We start from the raw sequence: 25,938 nt of genomic DNA, 5'->3' as shown, positions 1-25,938 counted from the left end.
CAGCCACAACACTGAACAGGATGAGTGAGTCACTTTTGGGAAATAATTTTCTTTTTTTGAAAAGCAGACTTTGGTTATCAGTTGGTTTCACTAGACAAGTCTATCCTTAACAGCAAGGACCTTCAGAGGAGGCTCCAAATGCAGTGATGTTCAGACTTGCAGCCTAAAGAAGGGGCTGCCTGCCTGTTGGACCCAGAGATGGGTGGAGGTGGGACCCACGGGGATGCTGGGGACAGCGCAGAGCTTTCCAGCCTGCAGTCAGGATTTCCGTCATGCAGACATGACATCCCTGCTGACATGTTGGGATCCCCAGTCTCACTTGGCACGGTGTTGGTGTCCTTGTGGGCACTGGCCCCAGCCACTCTTCCCCAGTACACAGGTAGTGGAAGCACCCATCCATCAGTTTCTGGAGGTCCCACTGTTTTTGGCTTCCTTAGCATGAGCTTGCTAGTCAAAATACTGCCGTGCAGTGCTAATAAAAAGAGAGGATTTTTTTTTTCTTTGTTCATGCCCACACTGCCAGAATTGGCAGCTCTCTGGCCCAGAGGGGCTGGAAATGTGGGGTTTGGGCTGTGGGGACCCTCTCGGTGCTAGCTGACAATAGATCAAGTATGTGAGTGAGAGAATAATTGCAGCAGAAATTAAATTGGCAGCATGTAGCCAGACCTGGAATAGGATGCAAGTCCTCCCAAACCTGGATGCTTGGCTGAAATAGCTACGTGGGGCGAAAGGCTGGCTTTCCTCTGATAGTGCAGACAGGCAGAGGCGCTTCCCACAGTATTCCATTGGGAATGGCATCCTGGTGCTACTGAGCTGGCAGAGCAGCCCCTGTGTCATTCTCGGGGGATGGATGAGGAAAGTGCATCAGCACTCTTGGTCCTCTCATGTGCTGTGTCCTGAGCAGTGGCTTTCCCAGGTGGTCAACCTGACTGAGAGGGTGAGCCCTGGGCAGTGGAGAAGAGCCACAGCACCAGGGGAGATGCACAGGAACAATGAGAAGGCTGTTTCTGCTCATCACTCACAAATTATTTTTCCTTTGTGTTATTCTGTTCTTGACACCCAGGTCTCAGTGCACAGAGATTTGTTGTTAGTTTGCTCTGACTAAAATCCAGGTGCAGAGTATATCACTTGCTATGTGAAAAGGCCAGCCAGAATAGGGTGAAGAGGAAGAATTAGGACAAACTTATATCTACTGTAACTGTTTGAGCAGCCTAATCCAGACAGTGCTGGGTGTGAGCCATGCCAATGGAAATGTGAACACACCTTCATTTGCTCTTGTCAGAGGGGCTCAGGTGTGTATGGTTGTAGTACTGAGGACCTGCCACCTCTCACTGTACATGCCATCCACCCAGTGTGGGCTCTGCAGCATCATTCTTGGGAGTTTTTTGTGCTTGCCCTGACTTCACAAATAGTATCACTGCTGATCGTGCTTGCTCCTAATTACATAAATAAAACCACATGTGGGCTTCAGGGGAGTCTGAGCCTCTGGTGCCCCAGCTCTGGGCAGCCAGGGGACAGCAGCAGTGTTCCACAGTAGAGCACGGAGGGTAGTTTGGCTACTAACCTGTCCCTTAGCACTGATTTTAACACCTTTAAAAATGTCTTAAATATGCTCACATTTACTTTTTGCTGGATTATATATATATATATATACATTAAGGGTGAGTATCTCCTTATTTAATTAACTGAGTAATGGATTTAATTTACATTAACTTTAATTAAATGAAGTATTTAAGTTCTCTGTGGGTTGCTGCCAAGCAGGAAACTTCTATGTGCTTCTTTGCAGAAGTCTGGCATAGGCCACGCTGAGTTCCGTGGGGTTTAAAGCCTCCTAGCTGGAGAGGTGGTGGAATTTCCTTTCTCGAGGTGACTGACCTTCCTTCCTCCCCTGCCCATGGACAGGAGGGGCCATGGCTGCTTCTGGGAAAGCTCTTACTGGGACCCCCAGTCCCAGCTGGGCACCACCCCACACTCCTGACGGAAGGAGGGAAAATGTCTGCCTCGTGCTTTGGGGAAAACAAAGGATGAGCTAATGCCCTGGCACAAACCCGGGCTCCCTTCCATGGGAACTCGCAGCTCGTTGTTTGAGGACTGATTTAATAGCAGAAACATGCTGAATCCTGACAGCCACTGTGGGTGCATCGGCCGTGAGCTCCGGGTGCTCAGGCAACATTTCACACCCAGATATTGTGGTTTTTACAGTGCAAAAAAACACTGATCTAATTTACTGGGTGAAGAGGTTACACACACATAGTGTGTGCACTTGTGTTTAGTTTTGCCTGTAGTATAACACTGCATCATTTGAAAGCAAAGGAGTTTTCTGAGCACCACTGTAACATCTTCAAGCTGTAACCTTTTTATGTGAAATTCTCTGTGTATGTTAGATAAATTAGCATTTTTAAGTGAGTTCTAATAGTCCTGGTATATGAAAGAGGCAAAACCAATATTAGGATAAAGGAGGGGAAAATGGGAATGGAAACTTCCAAATGGTGTTTTCTTCTGTCCAGATGACTTGAATAATTTGTTCTCATTGGAGGTTCATATGTATTATACTGAAATGATAACCGTGGGGGTTGTTAGGTGTTGGATTAAGTGCTGTCACAGACATATACTGTATTATTTTACTTGATAACATCAGTTTCAATGATGACTCTGTTAACACAGGTAAGGAAACTGCTGCTTGTGTGCTCAGAAGTGCCAAGTGTGTGGAAGCACAGGTGTAGCTCAGTGTTTCTGTTCTTACCCATCAGGAAAAACAGCTTAGCCCCTTTTATTTTTCCTTTTGTCTTACTTAAGAGGAATTAAATGCTCTTGGAGGTCATTTGAGTGACCTGCTGAGGTGAGAGCATGTGAAGAGAGCCATCCCCAGTGGTGCAAAGAGGGATGCTGGAGGGATGCTCACTGTTGTCCCTCAGGATGATCAGGCTGAAGCAGCTGCCTCCATCCCCTAAAGCAGCTCATGCCACAGAGGACAGGGAAAGGCTGAGACATGTTTTTGAATCTACCTGAATTTATCTTATTTTTATTAATGAGGAAAAACATAAGGTTGGCATATTCCAAAATGAAAAAAAATCATCCTGTTGCTTTTGCTGTGTTTTCTGGTGTACCTTACACCCTGGCTTTTACAGGAGGTGTACAGATAAGCCATGCTGGTGAAGTAGGCACCTTTTGGTTTTAAGCATGTAATATTTTTGTAGCCTGAAGCTTAGCTTGTTGCCAGTGAAGCTTTTATTTTCAATTAGCTGCTGATAATGATTATGGAAAGAGAATCAGAAAGTGTAATATGGTAACCCTGAAAATGCACCTATTCCCCAGCTGAGAGAGAGGAGAGTGACAGTAAGATAGAAAACATGAAATCAGGACCTGGTCTGTTAGTGTTAAACTCACCAGATTTGTCCTATAAGCCAAACACCACATGGTGAGTAGTGGTTCAATGGAAGCATGGACTGAAATGGGCATCTTCCCTGGGAGAGCAGCATCTTTCTTCCCTGGGAGAAAGGGGGCAGGCAGGAGGGCAGGTGGACACTTTCAGTGATGGTTTCAGTTGTTTTTTTTCATCTGTAGTGGATATTATTTTCTCTCAGTGGGAAAGTTAACCCAAAAGCAGCAGCCTGTGCATGGCAGGCATCAGTCCTGCACTGAGCAATGCCCTCCTGTTCCTGAGCTTGGAAGGTGACCCTGAACATGGATGTAGGACAGCCCACTCTAGGGTTTAGACTGTTGTTGAGCCTAGCTCTAGTGAGGTAGTCACCTGGCAGGAGCTTGCTGCTGCTCAGCAAAGGAGAAAAATTCAAGGCTCTTTTTATCAAGACATTCATACAAAGCTCTCTGTCTGCTGGGTAAATACCTCTCACACACTCGATATTAGAAATGTGCTTTGTGCACTGCAGTGAGCAAGATAAATGCAAATACATTTTAATCTTGACAGTCTTGGGTATCTTCTTTCCATTGCTGTGGATTTTTAAGAGACTGCTGGGGAGCCAGGTAGGTTAAGGGATAAAGTCCTGGTGCTGCAGCTCAAGTCTCTCCTGAGCTCTTTAATTTGCATGAGGGCGCAGCTTCTGCCTGGAGCTTTGGAAGGAAACATCCATTGGAGCCCTGCTGATGGCCATCCACATGGCTGCTCCAAGGTGGAGAAATGTTATTGCTCTCTGACTGTGAGAAGTTTGGCCCTAGGTTAAATGTGTCCTATACCTTGTGCTATAGAGAATCACAATAGTTTGGGTTGAAAGGGACCTCAAAGCTCATCTAGTTCAATCTCCCCCTTCCATGGCCAGGGACACCTTTCACTATCCCAGGTTGCTCCAAGCCTCATCCAACCTGGCCTTGAACACTTCCAGGGATGGGGCAGCCACAGTTGCTCTGGACAACCTGTGCCAGGGCCTCACTACCTTCACAGGAAAGAATTTCTCCCTAATACCCCATCTAAACCTGCCCTCTGTCAGTGTGAAGCCATTCCCCCTTGTCCTGTCACTACATGCCCTTGTGCAGTACAGCCTGTCCTGGGAATATGGATGGGCTGGGGCTCTACCACGCTCTGGCTTGAGTCATGTTTCACGTGAACATTGTCTGCAGCCTTTTTATAAAAAGATCATCTGATTTTAAGAGTTTGGTTTCTTACTTAAAGAGATCTGAAAAACTAATTTGATATTTAGCTGACGTCTGTGAAAGGAGTGTAGTGAGAAGGATGTGATGAATAAGGTTTCCCTTCAAACTGTGGTATACATTTATTATGATCCAGTTTGAACCCAGAAAAGTGAGGAAAGCTAAGTCTCTGTCTATAAACTGGAGAAAGCTTTGAAAATTCAAAATATACCCCAAAACAAAATTAAAACCAAATGAGATCAGATGTTGGTGCCAAAAAATTGATGTATTTTTTTATTTAATAGTGAAGGAGGCAAAGAGGAAAAGAGGAAAGAAAGAGAGAAAGACCTAGAAAATGAAGTGTGCATGGGGGCTGGGGGGAGAGAGAGTATGACAGGAGTTAGGTGGAAGCCCATCACCCATCCAGGGGTCCCAATGATGTCTCATTGCTCCCTTCTGTCTGGTCTCTTGGTGATGAGGGTCCCACATCACGCTGCCACATGCCAAAGAGGTCAGAATTCCCTGGATTCAGGCACACTCTGGGCAGGTGGGCGCGGCCAGGTGCCTCCCCTTTGGGGCCAGTGTGACCCTGTCCCTTGCAGCACCCAGGGTCCCCTTTGAGGCCACTGTGACCCTGTCCCTTGCAGCACCAGGGTCTGTTGCAGCATCTCTGGGGCTGTTTGGGTCGGTGAGGCCCCACAGCCTGGCTCCTCTGACAGCCCAGCACGGCGGGTCCTGCTCTCACCGGAGGCTTCTCCCCACAGCCCAGAAGCTCTCCTGAGCCCCGGGCTGTGAGGGGCTGTGGCAGCCTGGCGGGGACAGCCCTGGGCCGGCCTCTGCTCCCCGGAGTGCTCAGTTTGTGCTTTGTGCTGGCCCCAGCTCCTGAGTTTTATCTCCATCAGCGAAGGGCCCCGGGGCCTCGCTCCGAAGGCCTGTGCAGGGTGTGCTGGTATTCTGTGCCGCTTTTGTAATACAGCTCTAAAAGTCTTTATGAAAATGTTTAAGTCATAAACTATAATATTTCAGTCTCTAACAATGTTGAAAGGGGAGCTTGGCAGAATATTTGAACTCTGTCTTGTAAAATAACCCACACTCAGTTTATCCTCAGCACAGGATACACTCAGCAAATTAGACTCGACCTTTTTTCCTTATCTTTTAATCCTCTGAGCTGAGCTAAATAATGGGATCATATTTACTAGAGCTTTTGAAAGTTAGATTGAAACCTGCTTAGTCTGTAAAAGCAGCATATACACAGAACATCTAAACTGTGCTTATAGGAAAATATGTGTTAAAATTAGTGTAGCTTTTAAAATTTATCCTTCTGTCCAAGCTTTGGGAGCAGCCTTTGTCATAAGGGTTCCTCTAGGACTTCTCCTGAGGCTTTTGTTGGAGAATGAGTCCTGTTCCTGTGGTTATTTGCTACAGTGTAAATCGCTTATTTGCACTGAAATAAAATCCATGGTGTCTGTCCCGTACACCCCCTGCCATGGGATGGTAAGGAGGTTTCCATTTCTGGGACTTTTGACCTAGTTCATCAGAAGCAGTGTCTTTACTGTTCAAAACCTGGGGGGAAGGAGAGGAGGGACCTGCAGCATTGCAGCTCCATTCAGTGCAGAGGCTGACTCTTGGCTCGAGGGTGTCAGGATGTACTGGGATATGTCTTCAGGCTTAATTGCCTGGCACATTTGCCTGGTAGAGGACTTGCAGTAATGAAGGCAGTAAAACTTCATGCACGGAAAGCCCTCTGCCAGGAGAGGCCAGAACCAGTTGGGACTCGATTATCCAAGCTCGGAGCAAGGCAGAAAGAAGCCAAAGGAGGAGCTGAAGCAGACAGGCTTGTCCTGCTGTTGATGGATTATGAACACAGATAACCAAGCACAGTCACAAGAGGCACTACTTCCAGGTGACTCTACGGCTGAGGGATGCCTTACGTCCTGTGCATAAATAGCAATGCTTGTGTCTGTAATTCAGCAGTTTGGCAGCAAACACTCAGCTGACACTGGGCCATCATGGTCTGGTCTTGAGAAGAGGGTGAATCTGAAGAGTATCAAACAGAAAACTGTTTTGGGGTGAGACAAGCTTGGCCTTCAGCTCTGTTTGAATCTCATGTGGTGTGTGAGAACAGGACCAGCACCCCCAGGATTAGGAAACTAAACAAAGTGCAGGCAATTCCTGTGGGGATGGGCACCCACATTGCAGGGACAGAGCTGCTGCTGGTCCTGTCTGGGCAAATCTCCCACCACCATTGCACAAGTGGGCAGATGGAGGGTGGACTTGGGGCTTGGAAGTGTAATGTAGGAGATATTTCCAGCTCTGCAGCTGGTAAGTTTGCTGCTGAGGAAGGTTTCTTAGATACACTGACACCATCACTGCTCAAAGCCCTTCCAGATCTTGCCATGTGTGGAGGGGCTTGCTCGGAGGTTCTGGGAACCAATGCTGGCCTATCAAATTATCAATCTTCAGTTTTAATCCCTGGTAGTCTGGAAAAAAGAGATTAATTATTTTGTTTGTACTTCTAGACTTTTAAAAGTCTAATTTATAACACATTGCAGTAAATTAATTTTAAATGCTTTGGATCAGAATATGAAGTCTGATGTTCTCTAAATCTCTGTGGTCTCTAGAGCTAAGGACTTGCAGTTGAAAAAGGGTGGGAGAACAAATAGGACATTTTGGAAAATGCATTAGAAAACCAGCCAAGTGTGAGAAAACAAATTGGTAGTTTCTGGTTTGTAGGCTAAAAGAATTCTGCTTGGTTCACAGGCCAGCTCTTAAGAAGGGTTTGCAAACTCAGTTTAAGAAAGGCTGTAAAAAGCAGGAAGAAAATCCAGCAAAGAAAAAGCAAATTAGGCCCTGAAGGAGGGAAATTTGAACTGATCTTGAATTTGACAACTGAATATAAATCTGTCTGGTTCTGGTTTTCTGAGGGTGAATATATGAGTGTTTTGCACAAAACGAAGTCTTGCAGAGGTCTCACAGCCTTTGAGGAAGAGGAGACTGAGCTCTGGCATGGGAACAGCTTTTTGTGCTTCAGGAGGAGCCTCTTGATCTCTGTGAATGCTGCTGGGTCACCTGTGGCTTTATAACATGGCTGAGCAGAGGAAAGGTGAGCTGCCACCACCATGAACATCCTCCTCAAACAGGGACAGGGAGCTGCTGGCAATTGGGGAAGCCAAGCAGTGCAGGAAGTGCTCTGTTTCTCCCTTCCATCAAGGGCCTCCATTTGGAGAGTGCCCAAGCAATAACTTTTAGCTTTATAGCAACATTTGGTCTTGATGTACAAATTGCTGAGCTTAACAGGGACAAAGGGGCGACGCTTTACAAACTGCCTTGGATTTAAGCAGGTCCATGGAGATGATGGTCTGGAAGTCTTTGCAGGAGGAGGTTTCCATTCTGGAAACAGCCACCAGTCCCATGCTCCCCAGCAAAGGTGTGGATGGCACCAATTTGCAGGAGCACATGAGGTCAGAGGAGAGGACCCAGCCCTCTCCTCCAGCCACTCTGGACTGAGTGTGAATCTGAGCCATGAAGCCTAGACAATGAAAGGTAATGGCTTTCTGCAAGCATCACTCTCAATGCTGCCAGCCGTATAGGCCATTGCGTTTATTCCAAAAAATGTTTATGATCCTTCTTTTCCTCTCTGCATCATGGTTGAGTGTTTTCTTTATTTCTCTTGAAATAATAATCTAAATCAGGGAATTGGAAACCCACAGCCTGCTTGTGTATATATATATACACATATAATTTCTTTTTAAGAATATAAATTGGGGAACAGTTAAAAATATATTATTCCTGGCAGCAAAATTCCTTTTTTAATAGACAATTTGAAGTTATTACGTTGGAAGCAGTTTTCCCCACGTGTTTGTGCTTGTGTGGTGTGGAGGGAAGTGTGCCAAGAGGGCTCCAGGCAGCTTCTGAGGCTGGGGAAGTTGCTGGGAGCTTGCTGAAGGCTGCAGGTTTTCAGCTGATGGTAGGGAGAAAACCTCAAAGGCACCATCTTTCAGTTCTTAACTAAACTTAGTTTTATCAATGGATGTTTTGCCTTAGGAAGAACTGAAGAATTGGACTTTGAAGATCTTTTTCTAGCAGGATCTGGTTTTTACTTCTCATAGCTTTTTGTTTTTACAAGGTTTGTGAGTGCCTGTGCATTCTCCTGTGCACCAGTGATAGGTATTTGTTTCTAATTAGTATTTATTGGATTATTTTAGTCAAAAACAAGCTTTGTTTCAGACCCCCACAATATGCACTTTATTTGTTCACAGGATGATGTTTCATTTCCCTGCTTGGTTTTTCATCAATTTCAATCTACTGAAAAGCTGGTGGAAAGGCAGCTCTGTTGGGGAGCTGCCCTAGAACAAATTAAACCAGGTTAAACAGACTCCAGCCTCTTACACAGCATCTATGTCTTCCATCAGTCCAGGCATGTTTGTGACTCACATGGCTGGATATAGCAGCCAACATGTGTTCATGGGCTGTGTCCAGCTTCCTGCTGCTTTTCCCAGTTGCTGGAGTTAGCTCCTCTCCCCATATTGAGTTTTTTCAGGTAAAGCCTGGCTCAGGTGGCATTAGCAGTAGGTATTGCTTGGTTTATGGGTGTGGATGGGACTGACTAATAGCACACCCATATATGTGGAATTCCATGTGTGTGGAATAGCACATAGGTAATGTTTGACATTGGCTAAATGGTAAAATAATGTGGAAAAATCGTGGGTTAATGGCATCTGAGTTCCTGACTTAAGGTCACGTGACAAAAAGATTTCCAGTTTATCTTAGGACTTAAAAGGCAAATAGAAATATGAATACCAAACTAAATCCTTGACTGATGTGTTTCTCACGCTGTAAATGACTGATCTTATCTGGGGAGAAAGCCTCCCAAAATTAGTGTGGATCTATATGGACAAAGGTAGCTGCAAATAAAAATCCCAGAACTGATCCCTTGGCCTCAGGTGTTGCCCAACTTGCACGTGGAGCTGCCTAGCATGGGTTTATCCTGTTCTGCTGATAGAAATGGACAGGATGGCCCTGAAGTCAGGAACACAGCAAATACCCTTAGAGTGATGGAACGTGGAATAAGTGGACTCACAGCTTTTCTTTTAAAGAAACAGCAAATATGCTTTTAAATATAAAATAAATGCAGAGTATTTGGTAGTGGCTCACCATGGAAAAACAGCAGATTCATTTGGTTAGGGACCGAGGGGAGCTGTGTAGATTCAGTACAATTTAACAGCAGGTCAAGCCTGAATTTTCCTTTTCCTGCTGCACATCCCTGTTTTCCACAACACACACAAAATGTTACTACTGCAAGCTGCATGTCCCAACACAGCCCCTCCATGTACATCACACAGTATAAATCTCAGGTTTTCTGCTTTCTTTCTCTTCAGGACAGTGTCCCTGCCCAGAGCAGGAGGTCGATGCCCCATGGATCTGGGGGCAGCCCCGTGGACAACAAGCAGGTGCTGAACATGCAGCATCACCAACCCACCCGGCTCTACGCCAACAACAGCTCCGAGTCGGCGCTTCCAGGCCAGCTGAGTGGACTCCACATCACCCCTGCCCACAGGTAGGACCAGGGCAGGGCTTGCTCTCTGCATCTGCTGCTGTTCCTGCAAACTGAGGTTCAGGGAGTGCGCAGAGGCTGTGGTGCTCCTGAAGCACCAGAGATCATGGAATCTTAGACTTGCTTGGAAAAGGCCTTCAAGATCATCCTCTCTAACTACTCACCTAACTCTGCCAAGTCCACCAAGATGCTGGGATGGACTCCTGCTCTGTTGGTTAAGTGTAGGTGGGAGGAAAAAAGAAACTAATCAAATAAACAAAGCAAAAGTAAAAAGGTCTGGAGACACCAATTTCTGAACAAAATGGCCACATCTACATAGGTAGCAACTGCAACACTGAATGGAAGCTTGTGATGCTGAAACAGTGCTCAGGTACACATTTTGGTGAAGGTGCTTGTTCTCCAGATCTCTGTTGAGATCATTCTATTGCTGATGTGAGTGGGTAGATTAGTGGCCCCTGGGTATGGTCCCCGAGCTGGGATTAATGCCAAGGAAGACAAGAGGAGGAGAGGTTTAAATTGGATATTAGCAAAAATTTTTTCACCCACAAAGTTGTCAAGCCCTGGCACAGGCTGCCCAGGGCAATGATGTGGAGTCACCGTACTCGGAGGGACTTAACAGACATGTGGATGTTTCTCTTGGGGACATGGTTTAGTGGTGACTGTGGATAGTGCTGAGGTATGGTTTGGCTTGATGATCTTAGAGGGCTTTTCTAATCTAAACAATTCCATGGCTCTGTGAGTGTCACAGACAACAATATTTTGTTTTTTTCCAAGTGTGTCTCCCAAGGCAGGATGGAGGGTGCTGCCCTCCTAGGAGTGGGGATCATCTTGCCACAGAGCCAGGAGCCAATACTTAACCCTGGGAGCTGGAGATATTGGCTGAAAAGACAAACTGCAGGAACTGGGATGTTTATAAGTGTAAGATCTGCTCAGTGCAGCTGTCCGGGAGGCTGAGAAATAAATAATGCTCCTAGGAAAGAAAAGACTTTTGTGTAGCCAGGAATGGTTTGGGGGAATAAGTCAGACTTTGAGACAAGACAGGTTGTGGACTGGGATGTTTTCACATGGCTTATGAGGATCTTGATTTATGTTCCTCCAAACTGGCAAAATATCCTGCAAGAAAGTAATGTCTGTATCACATGCGAATAGTTTCTTTTCGGCTTGGGAACTCTGTATCTGTGTGAATCTGTGTTTCAGTGATGCAGCAAGACAGCTTATTCCCTGTGCTGCTCCAGGAAAGTTACTGAAGTTGGAAAGAGGAGAACTGCGTAAAAAATACAGAGAACAAAATCTGGTGTTATCTGCAAATGAGCCTGAAGCCAGAACATTCACTTGCGTCTTTGGAGTAGAATTGGAGCAGGGGTGCATTTTCTTTGAATTGGAGTGCATTTTCTTTGATGAGGCTGGACTGGTGTCATGGTTTGACCCTGGCCAAATGCCAGACACCATGAAAATCACTTGCTTACCCTCTCTTGCTTCCAGCTGGGCAGAGGAGAGGCAAAAAAAATTAATGTGGGACTCATGAGTTGAGAGGAGGACTAGAAGTAGACACTCTAAGGGCAAAACAGGTTCAAATTTAAAGGTTTGAAATAAATTTATTATCAACAGAGTCAGAGGAGGGTTATCTGTGATAATGAGAAGTAAAATAAGGCTTTAAAAACGTGTTGGTTTTTTTTTTTTTTTTTCCCTGGCCCCTCCCTCCTTCCCACTGACAGCTTAGGGAGACAGGGCATAGGGGTTTTGGTCAGTTTGTCATTTGAGGTCTTTTGTTGGCTCAGGGAGAGGAGTCTGTTCTCTGCTGTGCCCTGAGTGCCTCCCATGGGCAAACAGTATTCCCAAAACTGCTGTGGTGTGGGTCACTCGTCCATGGGGTGCAGTCCTCTAAGGACAGTTTGGAAGCAAGGCCCCTCTCTCTGTCTCTGGAACAAGGGGCCCTCTCTGCATTCAGGTCTCCCACTAGATCACGGCTTTCCCTGGCATCCACCTGCTCCAGCATGAGCACTTTTCCCATGGGCTGTGAGTAGATCTCTGCATCCCCGTGGACTCATACAGACCAGGAGCAGTTCCAGGCTGAAGGCTGGAGGGAGGAGTTACAGGGCAGCCCCAGTGTCCTCCCTGGTGAGGTGGTTTTCTCAGTTAAGCTGTGGTCTGTGTTTGTGATATACCTACAGTAATACCAGCTTCACAGAAGGCATTTTTGAGTGGTGAGGGGTTTTGTTGTCCTGCCTGGCACACACTCTCCAGATGCCCTTACAAGGAGTGGCTGCATGCCCTGGTCCTACAGGGCTAATGAAATGTGTATTTTCCCCATTTTTTCAATAAATTTCATAGGTGGCAAAGCGATTTACAGCATTTGCAAGCAAATGTCCTCTTTCCTGAAGGCATCTGGTAACTGGGCCAGCTCTTGCTGTGTTGCTCAATTGGAGCCCAACAGGGAACAAGTTTAACCTCTTTGGTTCAGCAACTGTCCCTGGGCCAGACATACCTCCAGGCAGGGAAACACATGGGAACAGAGGTGCTTAATTGGATCTGTGGGAATGTGGAGATTTCAGTACCTCCCTGATGAGCTGACAGTAGCTGTTTCTGTTTGACTGGAGCTTTTCTTTCTTTCTTTCTTTCTTTCTTTCTTTCTTTGCTTTAAACCAGCATTGACCCTGTGAAGTCTCTCCCACGGAACAGAAATGGGATTGATGTGGAGTCGGATGTCTACAAGATGCTTCAGGATTATGAAAAGCCCATTTCAGAGCCAAAACAGTCTGGATCCTTCCGGTACTTACAGGGCATGTTGGAGGCCAGTGAGAATGGTAAGGAGGTTGGCACCCAAGCACGCTCCTGTGAGGAGACCACCGGGATGGCAGGTTTCAAATCAGTGTTTCACATACTCCTGCTTACCAGATTCTGTGGCTGACTTGAGCACCGTGTGAAAGCTGGATTTGTAACCAGTGTGGCAGCTGTTTTCTGAGATGGTTTATGAAATGTGATGGCCTTAAATGGTTGTGTAAGATCACTGTTGGAGAACCTGGTCTGGTTAAGTAAATGGCATTTGCATAAGGATGTGGGATGGTCCTCAGTAAGGCAGGGATAGCGATCAGGAGCTCTTGGCTCACTCCTCAGGTCTGTCACAGCTTCCTGCCCATGTCATTAGCACATTAAATAATAAGATCCCCAGTCTATACACTTCAGCTTCTTTTTTATTTTTATTTGCCTTTCAGCATTGAGTCTGTTGGAGCTTTTATGTTCAAATTTTTAGGCTTTGCTTTACAGTCTTACAGGGCAAGACCCCTCTTTCTGCTCCCTTCCAAGGGCCCCATACTCCAATCATTGTGAATCCAGGAACATATATTTTATGGGAAAATACCAACTGCTGTAAATCTCATTATAGAGCCATGAGAGGTAGTGAGTTGGGCTGTTGCACTTCAGTTCCTGTTTGTCTAAAATGCTGGAGAAGTCTGTTCTTTGACTGGAAGGATGTTGGTTCTTGCTTCACAAGAAGCACAATTGCAGGTAACTTCTGATCATCATGGAATTCCACCAGTATTGGTTTTCTCAGTGGGACTGGGCCGTAGTTGCAAAGCATGAGATGGGATCAACCTCAGAAGCACTGGGTATATTATTATATTTTTATTACTGTTATAGGCCCTGAATTGGCAGAAAAACTGATGTTAGATACAGGCCTCAGTTGGACCTTCAGGTCCTTCAAAACCTCCAAAGAGCAAGGACAAATCTGCTGCTTTGCCAGTCTCCTTGTTAGGAAGAAGCAAATGGGAAGTGAATGTGTTAATCCCAGTTAGTAATGCTGCTGCCTTCCTCCCTTCTCTGTGCCAGAGAAAGGGAACAAAATTCAAGCTTTGCTGGTTTGCTCCTGCCTCCCCCTGCATCCTGCAGCCCTGGGCTGGCAGAAACCCAGTGCCAGTAGGAAGGGAGAAAGAAAAGACTGTGGACTGGGGGAATGGGGAACAAAGAGGTGCCAGGACAAGTTTCCACATCCTGGGATTGTCCAGCAGTCCTTGATTTGTGCTCATCAGCATTCTCTTGGCACTAGCCCATCACCAGTGCAACATCACATGTTTGTCTGGAGCCTGAGAGGCTGCTTTTGGGTACCAGCCAGCATAGGACAGGCTGGAGCAGTCACTGTCACCTGGGTTCTGCGTTCTCTCTCTCAGTAGTTTGGAGGGGATGTGTGACTGCCTGCAGACACAGCCTCACTCATGTCTTGGTCATTCCAACACTGTTTATTTCACAAGGGATGAGAAATTAGGTGAAAAGCATCTCTGCTTGGCATGAAGCTCTGTGATGTTCAAGCACTTTTTCAATCCCAAGTGTTCCTGCTGGGTTTGTTTAACAACTGCCACCCCTGCTTCTTTTTCCTTAAGCCTAAAATTACGCATTTTGACCTGAGCCTGCTCTGCATTGTCCTTTTAAAGTCAAGCTCTCCTCTCCCAAGGAGCTGAGTGTCTTGGATAACAACCTGTTTTATACGGAATGTGTTTCTACTGGAAGCATTTTAGCCCTATCCCACACCCTTAGGCAGCAATGCTTTGTGCTGAGGTGGAGGCTGGAGGAATGGCAGTGCCCATCTTCATAGGCACCCATGACCTAGAAAGGACAAACACTCCAGCAGTAACGGGGGTGGCATGGTTGAGGTGGTGAAGTTAAAGCATTTTGCTGCCTTGCTAAAGACCATAAATCACCATGAGACTGGACTGCTAAATAGAAGGGAATTATACACAGTTCAGGAAGATGGGAAGCAGCCTTCTCTGCAGGATTCATTTTGCTGTAAAATCCTCTTTTTTTTTTTTTTTTTTTTTTCCTTCTTTGCTTTTTTAAGCAGCTTATCCAAGCACTCTGCATGAGAGGCAGTGACAGCTTAACTGTTAAATGCTGGCAGATGAGCATGTCTAGTCCAAGCATGCTGTGTCTCATGCTGGGGGAAGCCAACAGCTTGAGCAGTTGCTTCAGTTTATTCCCAGCAAGGCAGCGGAAGGATTCAACAAGGGGCTTGGCTGGAGCCAGCCGAGTACTGGGGAAGCTCCTGGGGTGGAGTAGCCCTGCTCTGCTCTTGGGCAGGCACTCTTGCATGTGTGAAATTTCTTGGCATTTCCAAACACTGTATTGTGTTGGGGAGGTGGGGTCTGGTGGGAAGTTTGTCCTTTTGGTTTTACCCACTTGGCTGGAACTGCTGGCAGCTTTGGCCTCTGTGTCAGAGCCATGGCTGGAGAGGGTGGCTGTGGTGTGAAGGTGCCTGTGCACCCCAGGGCACAAGTCAGATGTGCAGCCTCCTTCCCATCTTGGCGACAATACGGCCCAGGACAATAAGCACTCCTGTGACACACTAGATGGGGGAGCAGCGATCTCTCCATGGAAGGGAATTTTACCAAGTAATGCCCTTCAGAATGTATCTATCTTTTGACCCTACCTGGAGTCTGTGAGCAACCAGCAGTGATGATGTGTTAGGCTCCAGGTACTAAAAGTTCCCTTTAGAAAAGGCAGAGATATTCCTGGAGCTGTGGGAGGAACTTAGACTGAATTTTGCTTGGAGGTTGCCAAAACTGGCATAGAGCATGGTCAGAAAGTGCTTGTGTCCTCCTGAGATCTTCTGGGCATCAGGGCTTGAAGCACATGTTTACAGTGGACCCTGGACTGAAACACCTGGGAAGCTCGGGGAATGTGGCAAATCAGAACTCTGGAGAATGACTTGTTCATCCAAGAGCACCTCTGCTGCTTTTCCAAACTGTGAGCCAGCTGGTCCTTCTTCATGAGCTTTTTTCCTTTCTGCGACCTTAGGCAATCATGGAGGAACCATGGATCAATATATGCCAAACAGACCAGTTTTCAGCTCTGGAAAATCATGCAGTCAATACTGGAAGCTTTCAAGTGTCCCAGGGGATGGCAACAAGCATGTTGGTGTTGTCCACAACCAGAGGGCAGATGGTAGATGGTCTGTAGAGAGTGGGAGCAACAACACTGAGAACTCCGCTGTGATATTTTTCATATGCACGAAATCTTCATTGCTTCCTTTCCTGTTGCTGGACCTTCATGAAAGGAGGCCTGGTGCCTCTGAAGACCTTATCTACTATCACAATATTTTGGTTTAGATTATTTGAGCTTAAATGCCTGCTCTAGGAAGAAAAGTGCATGTGATTCTATTATTGTTTGGTTCAATTTCCCTCATTCTCTGAAGTGCTTTCATCTACATCTCTGTGACAGATGGTGGATCTACCAATTGTACCTGAAATGTTGGTGTGATGGAACCATTTGGTTGGGGAGGAGCTTTTCTGAGCTATTCACTATTTATGATTCTTAACTTAGTAAGTAGTATTACAGCCAAATTAACCTCTCATCTCTAGATCACAGCTGCTTTGCATTTTGACAAGGTCCATGTCTGTTGAGCTGGTGCTGTTCTGGAACTTCCAAGGAAGTTGCAGGTCCTATTATGACAGGCAGATTCATCTGATGCCATAAGGGGAAAAAAAAAAAAAAAAAAAAAAAAAAGGGGAAGAAGAAGAAAGAAGAGAAAAAAACAGCCCTGAGAGGCTGAGTTTTCAATCTGTGTCTTTATAATTCTTGGCAGGTGAAAAACTTGACAAACTGAGCAACCCCCGAAACATCAAGTCCCCGGTGCCAAAGCTTGGGGGTCCCATTTCTGGGCTGCAGATGCTTCCCGAGTGCACCCGCTGCAGGAACGGGATTGTGTAAGTGTTGGGCCTCACTGAAGCCCCCAGTGACACTGGGACATGGCTGGTTTGGGTCCTGCCAGGAACATGGGTTGGAATTTATAGCAGAATGTCTTGAATCTCTTTCTGGTTTTTTTTCTAACCATATCTAAACCTGAGCAATACAGTTTGGATTGCCCCTTTTAAGGGAATCTCACAAGGGATGATTTATGGGATGGTTTGTGCCCTGCTTATCGTAGTAGCTGCCCAGGGACTATGAATAGCACCACTGCACCAGCACTCCTTCACTGCCTTACAAGGGTTGGTGGGAGAAGCACCTTGAGTATTGAGAAGAGAGCTGTTTGTTTGTTGAAGAGTTACTCTCTGACGGATGTTTATTTCAGAAAGTATAGGTGTTTTTCTGCTATTTGCTGTTGTAATTTATGACCTATTGTAATTTATTTTCTCCTGTAATTTACATCCTGCTGAAGCCAAATTTGCTGGCTGAGTGTGAGCTGTGCAAATGCCTGCAACCATGTTCTTGCTGGTGCTGTGAGTTGAGTCTGCTCCACAATTCATAGTGCCTGCAAATGCACAGCCCCAGTCTGCAGGATGCTGGCTCCTGATGTTCAGATCCAGGCTGAGTGTAGATATTTAAGGCTCTGTTTTGCATCAAGCTGTGGAGCAGTGCAGCTGGGTGTGGAGCATCCCTTCCTGCAGAAGCCTAGTGAAGCCACGCCTGGAGTGAGGTGGTAGCTTTGGGTGGGCTGAGAACCCCTGATAACACCCTGACATGTCCCTGCATGCTGCTTTCCTCCACTTACTCTGTTTTACTTGAGGCAGCAAGAAAAGCTCTTCCTGCTCGTCCTTTCTCCACCTCACTTGAGCTTTCCCAATCTCTCCCAGGGGCACCATCGTCAAGGCTCGGGACAAACTCTACCACCCCGAGTGCTTCATGTGTGACGACTGCGGCCTGAACCTGAAGCAGAGAGGGTATTTCTTCATCGAGGAGCAGCTGTACTGCGAGACGCACGCCAAGGAGAGGGTTAAGCCCCCCGAAGGCTATGACGTGGTGGCTGTTTATCCCAACGCCAAAGTGGAGCTGGTCTGAAGCTGGGCTGTGCTCTGGAGAGGTGCGGTGGCCCTGCGCCCACCCACGTCCTCCCGCCGGCTGCGAGCAGCGGGGCTGTAATCAACCCCCATTACCAAAGCCCAAGTTAAAATGCCTTTGCCTAGATAAAACCGTTTACACTTGGGATCTCCGGGGAATGGTGTTGAAAGCATTCAAACAGGTTTTGCCCTTCTTTTTGACACTCTGCTTTTTGCTGTGTTGGGTTTATTAGTCTGTGCTGTAATCTTATCCAAGATCTGTGTAAATATTGATTAATTCTCTACCCTCTTTCATATAAAACCTGTATTTTTTTTTTTTTTTTTTTTTTTTTTTGTGCCCTCCTTCTACTGAAAATGTTTTAAAAGCTCAAAGAAAATAAGGCACTTTAACAAAAGAAGCTGTCTCTTATGTCCTGACCTTAATCTCCTGTCCTGTGGCTGCCCCAGTGATAAAAAACAACCCCTGAGAGTCAGGACGATACCAGTGGGTGCCTCACTCAGCTGCATCCCAGCAGATGTGCCAAGGAAGGGTGGTCTCTTAAAACAGTAATTGTAGTGAACTTCTCTGGACCAGGGCAACTGCAGTTTGAGGCTGACAAGGACTGATTTGAGTTCCCAACAGATCTCCACACTGAGTGTGTGATGAGATTTTTTCTTCCTTCTATTGCTAATTCAATTGTTCTGCCATCTAATCACTCAAGCACGCCTTAAAAGGACACTGCAGTAGTCTGGAGCACCCACGTCCTACATTTCTGCCCACAGCTGCCTTTGTTTTGTCCATTGTGACTATTGCCCAGTTTTTGCTATAATTTTTGCAGTCCTTCATTCCTGGATCCTAAGATTGCTGCTATCTGGGGCTGCCTCCCAGCAGGGAGGGGGTATTAAAATCCCTCCAGGAACTTAGGGTATAACTGGAGCTTGGGTGAGCCCCAGGTCCCAGGGCAGCAGGATTGTATTTATACTCATCTCCCAAGGCTGTGCTTTCAGTCAGGTCCACCATCCACTTTATTTGACAGGGAAAGGATTTTGTAGATCTTGAAATGTTTCTTTGTTAGAGAAATGTGGGGTTTTTCATGTTAGTACTTAGAGGAGGGAGAGAGAGAGAGTTGAGTTGCTCAGCTGCTGGGTACTGTGTCTTTGGTACCAAGAGGTTACTTCTGCTGTGCAACAGCCTCACTCTTCTTCCTCTTCAGTTTGAAAGAAGAAGGATGTGGGGGAGAAAAATAAATGCTTGTGCTTGCTTTCCTTCCATGGGAAAGGAAAAAAAGAAATGGGATGATGGTCAAAGCCTCCTGGCTCTCCATAAGAGGGGAAAATTGGGGATTGGAGGAGGGTTGAGGCAGAGCAGATAATTTCTTCCTACAGGTTCTGCACCTCAGAAGGGATTTTAAGGTGGTAGTGGTCTCCATCTAGACCTCTTCATGCAGTGCCTTAGAGGGATGCAGCAGCTCCTGCCACATGTCCTGCAGCCTCTCAGCAGCCCTGGGCTCCCTCCAGCTGGATACCACAGGGATGCCAGCAGTGTGCATTCCTGTTAGCAGCAGGACATCCACGTCCCCCTCCTTCTGCCATCAGAAATTTTTAATTACTAAAGTACAAGAAACATGTTTTTCTTGTATTTGCATGGCCTTGGTTGGTCAGTTGGACCCTCCGAAGGGGAATGTTTGGGACAATTGTAAATGAGGAGACATGGTAATCAGATGGGAAGCATTACTTCCCTGGTTTGCAGGGCTGTGCTTGGAGCTCCTTAGGTTGCCCTTGTCACAAACGTTCATTCTGAATCCTCTGTTATCCTTATACATTGCTGTTTTGAGCTCTGGTCCCTGTAGCTTGAGAGTTCAGGCTTCACCCAAATCCAAGACTGAATACAGCTGTGTACAGCTGCCACACTGGTACAACATTGGCAATGCTGGGCATGGAGCTGTTCTTTAATTTGATCCCAAGTTCCCTCGAATCAGTATTTCCACATGGCATCTCATGATACCCTTTCTTAGGAGTAATCAGTTCACCTGGTCCCCCTGCAGAGTTTGGAGCTGCCTCCAAAGGCAGAGGCCCATCCCAGGGCACAGGGTTTCCTGGCTTCAGGCTACCTGTTCCTGTTGAGAGGTTTGCAGGAGCAGCCACAAGAGAGTGTCATCAGATAATGCTGTTAAACTGTAAAATGTGGGGAGGGTGCTGTTTGTATGAAACAAAAAATAAAATCGTAATTTGGGTTTTGTCTCACATCACTTGGCCTTTGCCTGGTCTGTATTCTATGGGGATCCCCTGCATCCAGGTGAGAAGGACACTGGATAAACTTCAGAAAGCATTTTGCAGATATAAATTGCATCTCCACGTGAACTGCTGCTGTGGATTGCTTTTCAGATTTCATTGAGAGCTTGTTTGAGATTTGGCCTGTGTTTTGGTGTGGGGTTTTTTTGAGACCTTCCTGGGATCCTACATCCTATCAGGTGGAAGGAGGTGGGAAAGGCTGCTGTGTTTCTGTTATGGGATCCCCCACTGGTGCCTGACTCCTCTTCACCAGTGTGACCCAGCTCATCCTGTGATGGTCCAGAGCTTTGCTGCATCTGCCTGTGCACAAGGCTAATGAATCAGTGGTTTGGGGATACTTAATCAGCTACAGTGACACTCTAAGAGAACCTTCTCCCACTTGATGTCCCAGGCTGTCATCAGACTGGGATCCACCGTTTTGCAGTGCTGGGGGTGTTAACAGCTGTCACTGCTGGAGTGATCTGGGCCTTCCTCCCAAGGAGAGGTTATTGCTGACCCATGGAGTACAGAAGCCCACTGGGTGGTGGGAATGTGGGGCATTGGGAGGACAGGGCAGGCTGGGGTTAGCAGCTGTGTCAGAGAGATGTTTGCCTCTGTAGCTCAACCTCAGTAGGTCTGGTTTTAATAGTTGATTTGGATTTAAATCACTGGTGTATGGAAAAGTCAGAAGGGGTGTGAGGTAAGTGCCTCCAGTATTTAACCTAAAAGCTTTTATTTGGCAAGTGTTCATATATGGAAATTGTTTTCTCTGTGTGCCTAAAACATCTAAAAGACAAAACCTCTGAGGATCTGCATGTGGCAGAAAAGGTTTCTATAGTGTGGATCTATGTAACTCTATGACTAATTAGTGCACATATTCAAATAATTAATATGGTTATGACTCTCAATTAGTGGTTTTTCTATTCACCCTGGAATACACACGTTGAACGTGTTTCTGTGGTTTAGCCACCACCATCCCTGGCCCCCCTGCCCTGGGCATTGATGGTGGGAGTTCAGTCCCTTGGGGTGATCCCCACTGTGAGACTGAGGAATACAGAGAGCTTGGGCAGCACTGGGGCCCCCCAAACCCCCTGCTGCCCACACAGCTACTCTGAGCAGCCCAACACTGGGAGCCTCCTCTCTTCTTGAGAAAAAAAGAGGCACAAGCTCCACCGTGATGAGGTGCAGCATTTATTAACTAAATCAGGTGGGACCAGGGCCAGACTGATTGAAGTTTTAATTGTTTCACTTTTTCCATGTATCATCATTAAAGTTTCCTACTTAGCCAGGCATTATTTCCACCACCACACCCCTGTTCTGCTGCAGCTTTTGTTCAGAGTTGTTTAACTTCGCTTTTGTTACTGCCGGTCTGCCCCAGAGACTCAAAAAATCTCAGCCTGTCCATTTTTCTGAGGATAAATGTGCTGTGCCATAGGAGGGGGATTGAGGTAAAGAGGCTCTTTGGAAAAGTTCCTGTCTTCCCTTTCTCATGTATGAAATAAGCTGTTTTAATTACTTTAGGGAGGAAGAAAAGTCTTCCCTACACATATAGTAAAACCCAGAAAATGCTCCTGATTCTATACAAATTCATCTGCAAGTTGTTTTCTCTGTTTCTCCCCAGCACACACTCTCAGAGCTCTTCCAGATGGGATCAGCTTCTCCAGGACAGTTAACTATGCTGAATTTTTAGGTAGTTGTAAAGCCATTGCTTGTGCAGGGAGCCCAGTGGGGAGGGCTTGGGCTCACCAGTGGGACATGAACACAATCACTGGATAATCCAGCCGGAGGGGCTCTTGGGAGGCCACTCACACCCTGCCTCTGTCCCCAGGCACCAGGCACCCACGACCCTCCCAAGAGGTGTCTAATCTGTCCTTGGAATGGAGAATGCCAGTTCCCCAGACAGCACATCCCAGGGGTTTTCCCAACATCTGGGGGTGTGCAGGGAATGTAAAGCAGGGCATTGGATGAAGGATGTGCAGAGGAACTTACGGGATCTGTTGGGGAGATCATGGTAGATGAGTGTGCCCGGGATGCAGGGGGCCATAAAGGGTGTGTGGGGCAGATGAGCTGCAGCGGTCTATAATGGATGTGGGAAGTGGATAAGGGGCAGAGGAGCCGTCTGGGTGCAGGGCCATGGGGCAAGGCAGAGCTTCATGCGGGCGCTGTGCTGTCTCCTGCTCCATCTAGTGATGAAAACTGAAATATCCAGCGGCTTCGAGCAGGATAAGGCAAGAGCCAGCTCTGTGAGGAGTCCCGGCATGGTGAGGAGGTTCCCGAGCGAGAACAGCCAAATCCACCCAGAGGGCAGCACTTCGGGAAACTTCTGGCAGCGATCTCTCCGGGAGAGGTCGTTTTACACCGTAGTGATGGGCTTGAGCATCTCGTCTCTTGTCTGGCAAGACCTCTGGGGATTCCTTTTCCTGATGCAGCCCTGACCCACACCACTGAGCTCTGACCCAAAGGCTGGGGGCCAGGGAAGCAGAACACGTTTGCCTCGATGCTCCTGCTGCAGAGGAAGTGTGTGCTAGTCCCTCCCAGGGCCAAAGCAATGTCTTCCCCAGCTGGAGTAACATTCCACCAGGCAAAATTACTAAAGTCCTTCGTGAGTGGTGGATAGCCTTGGGAAAGCTGACTGCACTTGAGTAGGTGGGATCTGGGAGGGTTTATCCCAAATCCTCACACACGTGCTAAAAACAGGCATACTTACTCCATCTTTTACAGGTTTCTTACCACAAATAAGATGAAAAATTATTCACAACAAATGCTTGTCTGCTGGGCTCTGCTTAGGAGGAGAGAAGTTCATTCACCACTACCAGGAACTGGGAAGTGATGGCCATAATGCCCCTAAGATCTCCAAGTCCTAAAGGTTGGATTCAAGTGAGCATCAGGCAACTCTTGGCACTGCTCTAAGAGATACTTGCACTATACTGCTGAGAGCAGAAAGGATGAGATGAGTCAAGAGCCTTTTTAAAGGCTGCCAAAGACAGCTTTTTCCCTGATGCTCTTGTTCCAGTGGGATGCGATCCTGATGGATGTGATCACCAACTCCAGGGTGGGCAGCAGGTAGACAGGAGGGCAAGGCCAGGGCTTTGGGCAGAGCAGGGCAGTACCACACTCCAGCAGGGTGGCATGGGAGCTCCAGCATGTGGCACAGAGCCCCTTGAAGCACACGCTGCAGGCTCACATACAAAATGGATCTTGCTTTGCCCAGTTGATAAGCAAGTTTCCATGTGATCCAAGTGCTATACAATCCACAGAACTCGAAATTATCATATGCCTTCTTAATTCCCAGCTCTCAAGATGGCTATTGAGAGGGTGGCACAGCTGTCCCACCACAGCAGAGGATCCCTTCAAAGGGGCTTTGCCCTAGCAGAAAGAGCAGAGCTGCTGTGGGCAGTACCATCCCACTCCGGAGCAGAGCAGGAGCTCTGATGCCAGCAGTGGCACAGTGTCACACTGGGTGAGGTAATGGGACTGCAATGAGCAGGAGCTGGGCTCTTCCACAGCTGGGGGCAGATTCCTACTTCCACAAGAACCAAGTCTCTGCACTAGAGGCATTCTCAGCCATTCAAAGATTTGTTCCATCTCCCCCTATAATGAAGTACTCCTCCTTTGCTCTGCCGGCTCCTTGGCATCTGACTTCAGTTTAAAGGAATCTCCCTGACCTCATTTCCCACACACTGCTCTTCATGTAATAGCTGAAAGTGTGTTTTATAAGGCTGTGGTAAAATCACAGAATTGTTTTGGTGAAAAAAAACCCAGCACTACCAAGCCCACCACTAAACCATGCCACCAAGTGCCATATCTTCATGCGTGTTAATACCTCCAGGGATGGATTTAACTCCACCACTGCCCGTGCCAGTGTCACAAACAAATTTTCTCTAATAGCCAACCTAAACCTCCTTTGGTACAACTTGAGGCCATTTCCTTTCATCCTATTGCTTGTTCCTTGGGAGAAGAGATGAAACCCCCACTCACAATCTCCTCTTTTCAGGGAGTTGTAGAGAGTAAGAAGGCCCCCACTGAGCCTCCCATACTCCAGAGCTCCTCCTGCTCCCTCTGCTGCTCCTCATCAGAATTGTGCTCCAGCTCCTTCCCCAGCTCCGTTGCCTTTCTCTGGACACATGCATTGACCTCGTTAAGAAGGGTCAGTTGCAAGAACTAGGACTGTCCTTCCCCTACAGTGAATTTGTTCCACAATAGTCTAAGGCGTTCACTGGCCACTGTTTTCATGTGGTTTTCATAATTTCCATGCTTGGGTTAAAGCATCCCTGATGCTGGATCACAAGTGGGTTTTGCAAGCTGGGGAGCATGCAGCAAAAACTCTGAGCTGTGGTGATTGCAGCAGTGGTGTGGCAGAGCTGGTTAGAACACAAGGGATTTCTCTAACTGCTAATTTATGCAGGTTCACAATATAAGAGAAAACCGTCTTACAAAACCCTCTGGTGTTTTAATGTCAGACACGGGAAATTTTAATATGTTAAGCATTCGACTGCAAACAAGATAAACCAAAGCACATCATCTACAACTTACTGAGTCTATGTCTACCACTTACTTTTGATATGCTAAATTTGCAGCCTAACCACAGTTATTTCTGAGCTCTGCGAATTAGTCCTCTGTAATAAATGACTGTTGACTGAATAATTACTAAGATTGCATTAACATTAATACTTAAGACAATACAGTTCACATCCCTGATTTCCTCATGGGAGTAGGCATGCATTGCGTTTCTTTACCCTGGTTCTTGCACAACCTCAGGGCAGGGCAGGGCAGGTGGACGGCTGCTGTCTGCTGCTGCCTGCTGCTGCCTGCGAGCCCCAGATCGGCCCCAAGAGGCCCCCACCCTGCTCTTATCACTGGGGACAGCTTAGACTGTTCAGTAGCCCAGGCACGGCACGAGGATGTCCTCTCCAAACAGGAGATATCTGAATCTTCTCATGACATGAGTTCTTCATCCCACATCCGAAGTCGCAGCAGATCTGTGCCTGGCCAGATAAATGTTGCCATGTGCTTCTCCTCTCCAAGCACGCCGAGCCATCGCTCCCACTCCGTGCTTCCTTCCCACACTCCCACATCACCCTCTGTGATCTCTGCTGCAGCGATGCTTTCCAGCCTGCCCTCGCACATCGCCGGCACGGGCATCCTCATCTGGGCACAGCCCGACACGGGCACCTTGCTCACCTCCAGGGAGCCGAATTGTCTGAGCAGGGCAAGCACCGAGCTTGTTTTAGACACCGCCGGGGTTCTGAGTGCTCCCTGAGTTATTTCAGAAGATGACAGCGTTGTTCAGATTTCTGAAATGGCTTTGACAGCTATCCGACTGTGGGCAAAGCCAGAGTCACATGTAGAGCAAGAATAGAAAATGGATTGGAGATGGGAATATAAAAAGCTCCTCTCTGAAGGCCGGAGCTGCTACAGGCTCCTTGAGCAGACACTGCTGACCTTGTCTGTTGCCGAGAGTAAACACTGCTGGGAAAAAGCACTGGGCTGCATTAGGGACGGGAATTCAGGGGCTCTGAGGACGTTTGATTCCTAAAAGCTTCGTCTGGTCCTTGTTTTCCTCTGTGCCAGTGTGTAGGAGGGCTCCCGTTACTGACGTCGCTACCTTTCGTGGGATGACCCAGGGAGAGGGACCCGGCAGCTCCCAGCTGATGGCTCGCTGCTCCAGCTCCCTGTGCCTTAGCTGTTCCCGTGATGGCCGGCTGTGCTCCCTCCCGCGGGGACGGTACCATGCTGTGCCTCCATCTTGCAGCAGCAATGCACCAGATACAGACAACCTGTTTTAGG

The 25,938-nt window shown here is 47.2% G+C and overlaps 1 protein-coding gene across 1 annotated transcript in view; it reads left to right on the top strand.

Moving 5' to 3' along the window:
- Nucleotides 1-18,215, top strand: part of PDLIM4 (PDZ and LIM domain 4) — a 43,895-nt gene extending 25,680 nt beyond the window's left edge. Inside the window, exons 4-7 of the mRNA XM_066328990.1 lie at nt 9,963-10,141; nt 12,785-12,942; nt 16,710-16,830; nt 17,698-18,215. Of these exons, the coding sequence (XP_066185087.1) occupies nt 9,963-10,141; nt 12,785-12,942; nt 16,710-16,830; nt 17,698-17,902 (663 nt within the window). The 3' untranslated portion in view covers nt 17,903-18,215. The remainder of the gene's footprint in view (nt 1-9,962; nt 10,142-12,784; nt 12,943-16,709; nt 16,831-17,697) is intronic.
- The last annotated feature ends 7,723 nt before the right edge of the window (nt 18,216-25,938 follow it).

Source organism: Sylvia atricapilla, chromosome 14, assembly GCF_009819655.1.
Source record: "Sylvia atricapilla isolate bSylAtr1 chromosome 14, bSylAtr1.pri, whole genome shotgun sequence".
Taxonomy (NCBI): Eukaryota; Metazoa; Chordata; class Aves; order Passeriformes; family Sylviidae; genus Sylvia; species Sylvia atricapilla.
The sequence above is the reverse complement of the archived record's forward strand: the minus strand, read 5'-3'. Positions and strand labels throughout refer to the sequence as shown.